General features: G+C 48.5%; 1 protein-coding gene across 1 annotated transcript; it reads left to right on the plus strand.

Annotated features, from left to right (window-relative positions):
- Positions 1-2372: 2372 nt before the first annotated feature.
- Positions 2373-4291, plus strand: LOC101771724 (tyrosine decarboxylase 1). The gene has a single exon (XM_012844662.2). It carries the CDS (start codon positions 2519-2521, stop codon positions 4235-4237), a length of 1719 nt encoding a protein of 572 aa, XP_012700116.1. The 5' UTR covers positions 2373-2518; the 3' UTR covers positions 4238-4291.
- The last annotated feature ends 9117 nt before the right edge of the window (positions 4292-13408 follow it).

Genomic DNA, 13408 nt, shown 5'->3' on the forward strand with positions numbered 1-13408 from the left:
TCGCCGCCTCTCTTTGTTTGTGGGCATGCATGTACCTCGCCATCCTGGGCAACGGGTGCAGCTTGTGGTTGTGTGCTTCCTCAACATGGTCAAAGTATCCTTACTTAACTTTCTTATCTTCCTTGACCTTAGCATATGCAGGGCAGCTCACTCTCTTTGATGTCTTTTCAATCCGTGGTTGGTTATTCTCTTTATCTATTTTTAGAAACCCTTCTCGGTTGCAAATCTAGTGTGTAGTCTCCTTGCTAGTTCTCTTCACCCTCACACTGAACCCGGCCAGTCTTGCATAATCACAGTAAAATAGGTGGGCTTCTTTTTTTTGTCTCAAATGTCTACCTCACCCTTGGGATAAATACATCAAATATGTTGGATCCTATGAAAAAAATACACGGTGGTAAATACGAATGAATTCTGGCATATAACCAAAAAAAAGATAGAGTTGGAATCACAATATCACAACTAGTTGCAATCAAACTGAAATTAATGTTGCAATCCTGCATCTGAAAAAGACTTTGCCAGATCATTACCAAATGTTGAAATCACAGATAGAGTTGCAATCACAATACAACCACTAGTTGCAATCAAACTATAAATAATGTTGCAATTCTCATCCGAAGTTGCAATTAGCACTAGTTGCATGCATGTACCTCATAGATAGAGTTACAATTAGACTGTAGCCATTAGTTGCAACCAAACTATAACTAATGTTGTAATTCTCATATGAAGTTGCAATCAACACATCTGAAGTTGCAACATACATCAGGCACACCAGTTTTTTTAACAAGGTGCAAAACAACCTATACACCATGATGCAATCCACGCAACTGTTTTTTTTTACCGATTGCAACAAAACAACTCCCCCAATCTACATCTAAAATCAATTTCGACTACAAACATCACAATTTAGTTTTCCCATTTTGGAGGGTTGAGGTTGTAATCACACTTCGAATGCTTGCAATCAAAAATCAAAAAAAAATTAAGCATGCCCTCCACGGAAATCGCAATTGCAATATGAGGAGATGCTCACCACGTGGAATCTCTGGCTTGGATCAGGTGTGATTGGTGCGCCAGGAGGAACCGAAGCGGGGGGCGTCAGCATGGTTGTGTGATGCAAGGGATCACCAGATCCGCGGGGGACGACCGCTCCCGTGATGGGCATGATCGTCGTCGGAACCGGAGGAGTTGCGGCCGCAGATTGAGCCGTCGCCGGAGATGATGGATCGGATCTCCACCGCCCATGACAACCATCGCCATCTGCTGCTCCAGATTGGGCTGCTTAGCTGGAAGCGGCGATTTTAGCTGGGGCAACGACGGCGGGGCCATGGGCGCAAGTTGGGGTAGCGACGGCGGGGTTAAGTTGGGGTAGTTCCCGGGGGTGAGTTTAATGGTGGCGAGGGAAGGAAGGGGGCGAGGTTTGGCGGCACGGTTAACGGGGGCGAAGAAAGGAAGGGGGCGAGGTTTGGTGGCACGGTTAACGGGGGCGAAGGAAGGAAGGGGGGAGGCGCAAGTTCCTTTTTGTCTGTCAGAGTCCGGACGGGTGGAGCAAGGGTTCCTTTTTGTCCGGGCGGGTAGGGGGCGTACGGGCCAGGCGGGCACGCCAGGTCAACCAAGGGGGGGTCTGTGCGCTGCGCCGCCACGGCTCGCGATCGGGTGGGGGTCTGTGCATTTGCTACACAGAATGTGTATGTATATATATATATATATATATATATATATATATATATATATATATATAAAGCAACAATTAGCATTAATATATAAAAGAATTTAGGGTAAAAAGAAAAAAGGTCTTTAATCCAGGTGGTAATAGGGGCCGCCATGCATGTGCATGCACGTGGCCCCTTAGTCCCGGTTGGTATGTGTGTATATCAATAATTAGTATTAATATGGAAAAAAATTCAGGGTAAAAAGAAAAAAGGTCATCAGGACTAAAGTGGTCATGTGCATGTGCACATGGCGGTCCCTTTAGTTCCAGTTGGTATTACCAACTAGGACTAAAGGAGGTTTTTAGTCCCGGGTGAATGACCTGGGACTAAAGAGGGAGATCTTTAATTCCGAATGATTAGTCTCGGTTAGTTTTTCGAGAGATACGAGACTTACCAACCGGAACTTTCCACCAGTGTATGCCTGTCGACAGATTATAGTGACACGCCAGCAGTGCTTTGTCTATCTTTGAAATTAACCATTCCAGGCCATAAGGGTCAAGTGTGAGTGCTTACATGCATGTTATCGTCTATAGTCTATACTGTGTTTTCATGGTTATTACTTCGTACCTATTAGTATACGATAATAGCTTATCTGCTAATTTCCCATGTGTTTCCGGCCAAATGGCTTATGCTGCCATGCATGCTATAAGAAGGCTCGATCACCATTCCATGGATCTACGCCTCTCTCCTCTCGAATTCGCATCACCCTGTCTGACGCTCGAGCCTCGTCCGCTGCCACACAGCCCACGAGGCACGAGCGCAGTTAAAAATAAACACCCCCGTCCACACCAGAGCCCACACGTTCTCCTGCCATGGACATCCTGAACCACGCCGACACTACCACGGCGAACGGTACCAGCCCGGCTGCTGCAGCTGCGGCGGCCGTCGTTGCACCTGCCACGCCTTCTTCGCTCGTTACGCCGCCGCTGGACGCCGACGAGTTCCGCAGGCAGGGGCGCTTAGTCGTGGACTTCATCGCGGACTACTACACGCGCATCAACGAGTACCCCGTGCGCCCGGCCGTCGCTCCGGGGTTCCTGGCCCGGCAGCTTCCCGAGACGGCGCCGGCGCGGCCGGAGCGCGACGCGCTCGCCGCGGCGCTCCGCGACGTCCGCGACCTCATCCTGCCCGGCGTCACGCACTGGCAGAGCCCCCGCCACTTCGCGCACTTCGCGGCCACGGCCAGCAATGTGGGCGCCCTCGGCGAAGCCCTCGCCGCGGGGCTTAACATCAACCCGTTCACGTGGGCTGCCTCGCCGGCAGCCACCGAGCTCGAGGTCGTCGTCACCGACTGGCTCGGCAAGGCGCTGCACCTCCCAGAGAGGCTGCTGTTCTCTGGAGGCGGCGGGGGCACGCTGCTGGGGACGTCCTGCGAGGCCATGCTCTGCACCATCGTCGCCGCGAGGGACCGGAAGCTCGCCGAGATCGGCGAGGAGCGGATCGGAGACCTTGTCGTCTACTTCTCCGACCAGACCCACTTCTCGTTCCAGAAGGCCGCGCGCATTGCCGGGATCCGCCGGGGAAACTGCCGCGAGATACCGACGTCCAGGGAGAGCGGCTTCACCCTCTCGCCCAAGGCGCTCCGCGCCGCCGTGCGCGCCGACGAGGCTTCGGGCAGGGTCCCGCTGTTCCTGTGCGCTACGGTGGGGACCACGCCGACGGCGGCGATCGACCCTCTCCGCGAGCTGTGTGCCGCCGTGTCGGGCCACGGCGTGTGGGTGCACGTGGACGCGGCCTACGCCGGCGCCGCGTGCGTGTGCCCCGAGTTCCGTCACGCCATCGCGGGCGCCGAGGCCGTGGACTCGTTCAGCACCAACCCGCACAAGTGGCTCCTCGCCAACATGGATTGCTGCGCGCTGTGGGTGACGCGGCCCGCGGCGCTTGTGGCCGCGCTCGGCACCGATCACGACGTGATCCTGAAGGACCCGTCGGCGGCGGCGCAGGACGGCCACGATGTGGTGGTGGACTACAAGGACTGGCAGGTCGCGCTGAGCCGCCGGTTCCGCGCGCTGAAGCTGTGGCTCGTGCTCCGGTGCCACGGCGTCGAGGGCCTGCGCGGCTTCGTGCGCGCCCACGTGCGCATGGCCGCCGCGTTCGAGGCCATGGTGCGCGCTGACACAAGGTTCGAGGTGCCCGTGCCGAGGCAGTTCGCGCTGGTCTGCTTCCGGCTTCGCCCCGCCTCCGCTGGAGAGAAGCGCACCCGCGGCGGCGAAGTAGTGGAACCGAACGAGCTCAACAGGAGGCTCCTCGAGGCGGTGAACGCGACGGGGCGAGCGTACATCAGCTCCGCCGTGGTCGGCGGCGTCTACGTGCTGCGCTGCGCCATCGGCAACTCGCTCACCGAGGAGCGGCACGTCCGGGAGGCGTGGAGCGTGGTGCAGGAGCAGGCCAACGTTGTCTTGGCTGCCGCGACAGCGACGTGCCCGGACGAACGCGCGGTGCACAGAGCGCGTTGTGTGGAGACCGACGCCGCCGATGCCCCAGCTTCCGTTCCTCCGGTGCAAATGAGGTTTCCCTCGGCTCAGTCTTGAGCACGTGATTTCTTTTCTTTTTTAAAAATAATAATCTTGAGCACTTGACGACTATATATTTCGTGAGTTAGTGGAATACTCCACGTTTAAATTTTACGCATAGATTAAACCGGTATTATGATATAAAATAACCGGACTCTACAAGCGAAGGTATATAAGAAAAAGGCGGACTAAAAACTCCAAACTTAATTCGTATATATCGGAGGAGCGGTACATCGATTTGAAGGATAAAGTGAAGCTTCACTTATGTTGTACTTTTTGTATTTTGTTCCTGTGCTTCGTGTGAAACGAGAAAGGGAGAAAATTCAACCGCTAACGACATGTTTCATAGCACTCTATACTCCATGATATCCGTCCGTGAAAACTGGTTGCTCTAGACATACATTCGTCCGGGCTGACTTTTTTATTTTTTAGCCTTTTTTTTTTAAGATTCTCACAAATAGGCTAAACATTTCAAAATCTGGACCCTTAGCTTGGCGTCATCCACGCTGGCGCCAAGCTTACATATCTCGACACCAGAGGGTTTGGCGCTAAGGTCGTTGCGCCGTCGGTGACGTGGGTGCTGACATGGCAGGAGGCTTGGCGCCAGCGTCGATGGCACCAAGCTTGGCGCCGTAGATCTTGGCGCCAAGCTTAGCACCGTAGATCTTGGTGCCGAGCTGTTACCCCATAGCTCTTGGCGTTTCGAATGAAACATGTATAATTATTCCGAGGAGCATGCAACAAACTACACTACGGTTCAGCTGGTTAGGATGTATGCATCTTATCCCAAATGTCTAGGTTTCAACCTAGTATTGCTACATTTTATTCTTTTTTCGCCCCTGGTTGAGCATGTGATACGCTGATTGGCTGTGTATTGGCCGTCAGTTGTCCACCGCCATCGAACTGCATCTTCTTGCTCCGCGTGTAGTTGAACTGCTTCCAATGTGTCCCACAGATGCAGGTACTCGACCACAGATGCAGGCTCGATCGATCTCGTCTGTTCTCACAATTAATCTGCCCGCGCGGCTCGTGGCCTGCCACAAGGAGATCGGCGCGCGTGAAAGGCGTGTGGGGTTGAAGAGGAGGCGGTGGTGTCACCGTTGCGACCATGAGCAAGACAAGCCTGGGAAGGATGAATCGATCGATCCCGCGCCAAAAGGAGTGCTGCAGCTCGCTCCACGTTTTCGCCTCCTCCCCCGTACCGTGCGCCGCCGGATGAACGAGCTCGACAAGTTGACGGAGCGGGGGAGCGAGACGCCGCGCCAACCCCCGATCGGCGCCGAGCGCCCCCGCGCGCGCGGAAGATGGGCGCGTGAGCGATCGAGCAGAGGGGAACGCGCGGTGCCCGTCGAAGCAGGCGCGGCGCGGCTGGTGGCCACAGGATTCGTGGCGGCCGGGCAGGGGTAGCGCGCGGCATGGGGGCCTGGCGCCGTGGCGCCGGTTACCCACGTCGCTCGGGCAATAATGCGCTGTGCGTGTGTGTGGCAGCGGCAGCCTTTTGTTTTGGCGCTCCGCGAAGACGACGACGTCACCGCGCAGGGCCGAATAGTTTTTCTCGCGGCCTGACACGAGACGGTCTGACGTCGGCCCTGGCCCAGCGATTGTAGAGTACCATTGACCGCATGACTCGTCTGTCTCTGTGCTCAAGTAACTAACCTTCTGTGTTCTGCTAACAAAAGCCAAACCTTCTGTGCGCAGGTAAAAAGCAGCGCGCGGTCATCTTTGTACTTTCTGATGATCTTTTTGGCAAGTTGCATTGCGCAACATTTTTCTCCCTGTTGCTTGACTGTCAGCTAAAATATTGTTTTGGGGCCTTTCTGCCGATTCGGAGATTCTGGTTAGGACATGCACATGTGGGCTAATAATCAAAGGAGACGACATGCCGATTGCCGAGGCTGAGGGCGACAGGATCAGAGCAAGATAGGTGTAGCTGTGAAGGGAGGGTTTAGCCCAGGGGAGGTGAAACACAACACAACTCTAGCAGATATTCGGATGCTAGTTAGGAGGACTAAATATAAGCTAATTATAAAATTAATAGCAGAACCCCTAGGATAAATCGCGAGACGAATCTATTAAGCCTAATTAATCCATCATTAGCGAATGGTTACTGTAGCACCACATTATCAAATCATGGACTAATTAAGCTTAATAGATTCGTCTTGCGAATTAGACTCCATCTGTGCAATTAGTTTTGTAATCAGCATATGTTTAATACTCCTAATTAACATCTAAACATCAAATGTGATAGGTGCTAAACTTTAGCGGGTTTATCCAAACACCTCCTAAACAATTAAACAAAGCTACTCCAATAGTAAGATAAGCTTGCTGCCTGCAGGTAATGCATCAATCTGTAAGCTAATAAATTAATAAGCGTCTTGGCAGGTAAGTATCTTGTCATCTTGTGCGCAAAGTGCAAGGGAACGGTACTGTAATTTTCTTCAAGCAATCAGTGCCCTCTGTGAGCCTGCGGCTAGTTGACTACCAATCAGGAATCCGAAAAGATTGGACAAAGAAATTTCAGGACGCAAGTAATCATGAGCAAACAGACCTTGATAAGGTACGGACAGCTTTTCTATGTCCTCGAACTTTGTATGTGTACTGATCATGAATTAGCATAAACACGGAATTAACATCTTTTTTTTTTTTGGGGGGGGGGGGGGGCGCACAGACAGCATGTGGATGGATAGTGGGGATAAGATATAAGCAGAAATGAAACAGGCACACTTACATTGAACAAAGTGGTAAACGAGAATGGGAGGCATATTTTGAAATAAACGTAAATCAGTTGCGAATTCCCTACCAAGTGATCTAAAGGTAAGCGTCAGTCCCAGCCAAAAAAAAAAGCAGTAATGCACTTACCCACAAAATTATTATCCTCAGGGTATAAAGCACAGAAAAACCTGTCGAACTCGCCGAGTATACTGTAGTGTGGTTTGTTGCATGCTCCTCGGAATAATTATACATGTTTCATTCGAAACGCCGAGAGCTATGGGGTAACAGCTCGACGTCAAGATCTACGGTGCTAAGCTTGGCGCCATCAATGCTGGCACCAAGCCCCCTGCCATGTCAACACCCACGTCACCGATGGCGCAACGACCTTAGCGCCAAACCCTCTGACACCGAAACGTGTAAGCTTGGCGCCAGCGTAGATGGCGCCCTTAGGGTCCAGATTTTGAAATGTTTCCGCCAGGAGACTATTTGTGAGAATCTTAAAAAAAAACTAAAAAAAACAAAAAAAGTCGGTCGTCCAGGTCGAGTTCCGTTTTTAAAATTTCACCACAACCGGATCTTCGGGTGCTTGTATAGGAAAAAAAAGGGTATTTTATTTGCGACGTCAAATGCTATAGGTGCTTACAAGTAGGATAATATGGTTAAGTTTACACCAGGTATTTAAGTCGTGTTAACAAGGAGTGGCGGAGCTTGGGCAAGATACTTAGAGGGCGCCAAACTAGAAGAATCATGGTTAAGCTCGTGCTTTTGGTAGTAGGGAAGTGATGAATCAAGGTTATCCAGAAATTTGATAGTTAGGGGGCCACCGACGCCTTTAATCATAAGGAAGCTCCAGGCCCGTTAGCAAGAAAGTTGAGCCTATCTTCACTATTAGTAGGGATTATAAAGATTGACGGGCACTTAAGATGCGGCTATTTTCCCTCTCTAACTACTAATGTCTAAGAGCAACTCCAAGAAATTACTCCTAAAACCTTCATTAGGGAAAAATAGGAAAAAGGTTGCTCCAATGGGTCCCTCAAACCTACCGCAAATTTGCATCCGCCCGCATCGAGAGCTATTCCGTCCGCAAATTTGCGCGGCGCTTCTCCTCCTCCAATCCGCCAGCGCGCGCCCGCGCCTACCATTCGCGCTATTTTTTTGTGCGCGCCCGTCCTTTCCTAAGGCGGTCACGGAGAGCAAGAAGGCGGGGCTGATGTTCTTGGGCGAGGAGTGGAGGAGCAGCGGGTCCATAGCGAGGACGGCGGCGATGTCGAGCGGGAGAGGCCGACGCCAGAGAGCAGAGCGAGGACGGCGTCAGGGTTGGAGGCGGAGTTAAGGCGGGACCTGGAGATCCCCCGGAATGCCTTCCTGCTACCTTTGGATGCTTCATCGAATGCCTTCTGGGCTGCCTTGCGGGCTTGAGCTGAGTCGAGGCCGCAGGCGGCGACGAGGTACTCCTGGAGAGAGAATGGGGCGGCGGAGGCGGAGGTGGAGAGGAAGCAGGTGCGGTGGTAGATGCGGGCGGGGAGCGGGGTGGCCGCCCGGAGAAGAGGGAGGAGGTGCCTCCGGAGGAGCAGCATACCGTCGGCGGAGGGGGCGGCGGCAGTTGAGAGGAGCAGGGCAGGTCCGCGACTCCGCGTCGATAGATGGGTGGTTAATGGGTCCAATATGATGATGTGGCATGTTTTGAAATATTGGGGGGTTAGTTACTAGCGATCTGCTATGGTTTGATATGCTTTTGGGGAATAAATTTTTAGTAGAGTCCCCAATAGATAGTTTTGGGGAAGATTTTTTTTTATAGTCTTGGAGTTGCTCTAAGCACCTTCATTTCTTTGATTAAACACATGCTAACCATACGTACTTATACTTTATATTTTTAGCGGTTTGTAAACAGAATATACAGGTATTACTGGAAAAACAAGTTAAAATTTGATATCAATTGTGGAATCATCAAGTTCGTGGCGCCGGTGGAGATTTTGTCATTAATTCTCTTGCTGCCAGCTCCGTAAAAAACTAACGGACAATGGCGGACTGAGACAATGGTGACTGTCGTAACGTAACGTAACCACAGTCGACGTACGGTACGAGCTTCTTTTTCAAAGTGAGCATGCTGCATGCATTTGGTTCTCCCTGGCAGCAAGCTTAAGCCGTTAACCACACATGGCACTGTGCAATCAGCAGAATCGACAGGGTATCGTCTGACAGCATCACTGTGATGTCAGTGATACCAGCTGCTAAAGTTTAGCACATATCACATCGAATGTTGGATACTAATTAGGAGTATTAAACATAGGCTAATTATAAAACTAATTGCCCATATGAAGTCTAATTCGCAAGACGAATCTATTAAGCCTAATTAGTGCATGATTTGACAATGTGATGCTACAATAACCATTTGCTAATGATGGCTTAATAGATGCGTCCCCCGAATTAGCTCGGGGTCCTACAATTAATTCATGTTTAGTCCTTCTAATTAGCATCCGAATATCTGATGTGGTACTGCTAAAGTTTAGCAGCTAGTATCAAACATTCCAAGCTAGCACCACAGTACTTTGTCTGTTGGGATCTTTGGACTGATCGATCAATCTTTGGGATCCCGTGATACAATGATTTCCGGCACCCTCGGCTTCGGATCGCAGATCGGATCCGTGCACGGTGCATTACTTTGTCTGTACTGTGTGCGTGAGCTGTGCGTCGAGCATCTTGCGGGATTCGCCGGTAGTAGGCCAATTGGCATGGCCCTCGCGCGCAGAGTGGCAGGGATTGCTGGCATTGCTGTTTGGTACTCCTCCATGCCATGTCATTCCGTCATCCTTCTTTCTACCCATTTCTGTCTATCAAATCCATGGTCCCCACCCATCCGAAAAAAATAATAAGCATGGCCTAGTGATCTGCTGCTGCCGGATCGAAACAGTAAACGGAGGCAACGATTTTAACATAGCAAGCATCGTAGGTCAAAAAATACAAAATAAGGCACCCTTCATCCAGGCACACTTGGGCTAAATGCCTGGTAGTTGGGCAGCCCTACTCATCTCACGATGTAAAGGAAAACAAGGGTCCTGTTTGTATACGTTTTTTTGGAACTCGCTTATCTGGCAAGCAAGATTATCTGATAAGCCTGCTGCCTGGAGAATCTGCTGTCTGAATAAGCAGGATGTTTAGCAATCCTGATTATTTTGTGCCGATTGTCTGTCTTGGTTGGTAAATTGACCTGAATGCCCCTAAGGATGATAATAGCTCATTTTTATTGTGAATCTGAGGAGAAGACAATAATTTTAATGCCTTTGGAGTTTGTTAAATAGAAATTACATTACAATAATATGAAATTCATACGATAGATCGGTCTAGTATGGAAACATCCATCATGGGTACAACAACGAATCACGAAACCATAGCGACAGCAATAGCATCACGCAATGCACCCATATCAATGTCATCTCCTAAAGCACCACCACCACCATCTGTGCTAGGTTGGGTTGAATTACCATCATCTTCCTGAAAATCCTCTTCAAAATGCACGTCATGTACGGCACTATCTCTGATGAAATTGTGAAGGGCCATACAAGCAACTATAATTTTCGACTGCTTGTTAACCGGATAACTGAGAAAATTCAAGAGAATGCGTCACTTCATCTTTAGAACTCCAAATGATCGCTCAATCACATTTCTAAGGGATGAATGTGCATGATTAAACACTTCTTTCAATCCTACCGGATGCTGACCATGCTGCCATTCAGAAACATGATACCTCTGTCCCTTGTAGGGTGCAAGAAATCCTTTTCTATTAGGATATCCATAGTCAACAAGATAGTACTTACCTGCATGTTATATTTATATGTTATATCACAATGAGCAAATATTCCCTGAAAAATAAATTGCAACATAACTCGTCCTTACCATCCGGAGGATGTGGAAATTGATCCTTGTATGTGAGAAGCGTGTCCAATAATACACGAGTATCATGGACAGAACCAGGCCAACCAGTGACAGCAAATGTGAACCGCATATCAAAGTCACATACCGCCATGACATTTTGTGAAGGATACCCATGCCGACCAATGTATTTCGGTTGATCAGCTAATGGCACAGTTACGGGGATATGGGTACCATCAATTGCTCCTATGCAATCTTTGAAATGAGGCCAAAACCTTGCTTCTTGTAGTTTAGGATGAATAGTAGAAAATTGTGGATCCTTAGGCCTCACAATGTCAACAGCTAATCTCATGATAGATTCAAGAACCTCTTCAAATTTTCTACTCACAGTTTCTAATGAGCGATGGAAATTATTCTTGCATTGCCTAAAAGATTGAGGTGCACCACAAGCGCATAGAAACATTCCTAGTGCTTCCTTGCTACAAAATTGTCTACTTGATCTCAATCCATAATCTTGCACCAAAGTGTCATGAAGGCTTAAGAAAACTGACCTCCTCATTCTGAACATGTTAAAGCACTCCACTGGATCTTGTAGTTGTAACTCAACCCACTGTATTCCAGTCATCCTTGCTATCGTAGTAGTAATCTTCTTCTTGTTCATACCAGATGATGCCATGTAGTCCAGACCAAGCATTGCCACTATGTAATTATCATCAGTGTCATCAGATTCATCAACATCCATGGTATGAACAGAATCACTGTTGCCTTCACATTCACTAGTTGCACTAGAGGTACTCATCAAAACAAATGCAAGCCTGTCAAAAAGCACTAACCAAGTCATCAGATGAATTTTTATTGTTACAACACAACTAATAGAAGGTTCATAGTCTCACACAGCATACTTAGAAAATTGAAATTATATCTCACACAACATAAGAGAAATGAAAGATAAATAGCACACTAATGCAACACCCTAGTGCTTCTTCCTTATCTCCCAAGCCCTCCTCAGCCAATTCAACCTCCCATTTGGTGTCTTCAATGTAATGAACACATCACAGTTTTTCTTTTTTTGAAGAAGTTGTGTGGCATAGAAGTGTTCATCACTCCCCTCCTCAGCCCCATCCTTAATGACTTGCTCCAACATATTTCCAATCTCATCTCTAACGTGATCAACAACCTGTGAAGTAGCTGAATGTTTACTACTTTGAGCTTTCAACTCATATGCATCGACCAACCGCTTCATGCACTGGTCTCTAAAAGTCTTCTTCTTCTTTCCTTTAGGGGAACTAGGAGCTGGCCTTTTTGAAGCCCTCCGCTCAGAACTGGATGGGACCTTATGTGCCTCCCTATCATTGGTGCCCTCAACATCAACAACATCATGTTCATCAACATCAACGTTTCCATCACCACTTGGAACATATGAAGTTTCATTTGTAACAATGACCGATTCAAACATGATTCGCATCTGATCCTCATATTCAAGTGGAGCTGTTCTGAACCGGATACAACCTGGCATAGCCTGTAAAATATCACCAAAACAACATGCTATTATACTCCAATTCAAAATAAACAAACAACGTGTATGTGAACTATATCTCTAGTATTGTTGTTAGTGGGCTCACCTTATTTTGTTCTTCCCACCATTCATCGTCAGCCACAATACAACCAGTAACAGGATCTCTTCCCAATCTGGTTGATCTCAAGTTCAAAGTCTTCCATTGGGTATACATTTTTTTCAATATATCCCACCTATTCTTTATTTGACTCTCACCATATGGCCTCTTGGTACGCTCATATAACTTTCTAATAAGGTTTGCATATCCCACCGCATTCAAACATTGCTGCGGCCGATTGCAAGCAAGTACTTCTTCCACACAAATGTCATTGAAAGCTTTCACGGCAAACGAATCCCATTTTGCCACAATCTTTGACGACTTTTCCATCTAAAATTTGATTACAGTATTGTAGAATTAAATACAAATCTACAAGCTTGTTTACTGACCATACAACCCACAATCTGTCATTTTAGTAATCCATTAAGAAGTGACACCAATTTTACCTTGCTATTTGTTGGCGGCCTTGCAGTCGTAGCAGCAACAGCTGTCCAGATCCTCTGCAGCAACTGCATGCATGCATAAAATTGTTATGAGGTACTCTATAGGGGAAGTAAATGATTGAACATACTAAATTGTTATCTCCGACGTTGCTCAAGATCTCTGTGTACAACTCAGAGGTGTTGTAGTAAACTAGTGTCCTACAGTGAAACTGACTTGGTAATCATGCATGGGAAAAAGGCTCAATCAGAGATGGCTTAATACGATGCTCTTGAATAGTGTATAACCAAAATTGTGTATGGTTTTATATTTCCTCCAATACCTCAATGAACAGACATCCAGCACTAAGTGTTGTATGACACTCATTTTGCCCCTGATGAAGCAACCACCGGAGCAAGCCTGTTTCAGAGCTTGTGCATATATATGCTCAGGCTCAGCAGTTGTGCGTTCGCAATGGACTGAGTGCCAACTAATCCAGGCATAGGATCATTGTGACCATCTGTGTACATTCAGTTGGCACAGGATCCCTAACATTGACTGAATCATTTTGGAG

This window comes from Setaria italica, chromosome III, assembly GCF_000263155.2.
Source record: "Setaria italica strain Yugu1 chromosome III, Setaria_italica_v2.0, whole genome shotgun sequence".
NCBI lineage: Eukaryota > Viridiplantae > Streptophyta > Magnoliopsida > Poales > Poaceae > Setaria > Setaria italica.

Excerpts from the sequence above, each read along its gene's own strand:
- LOC101771724 (XM_012844662.2), top strand. The coding sequence starts at position 2,519 with ATGGACATCCTGAACCACGCCGACACTACCACGGCGAACGGTACCAGC.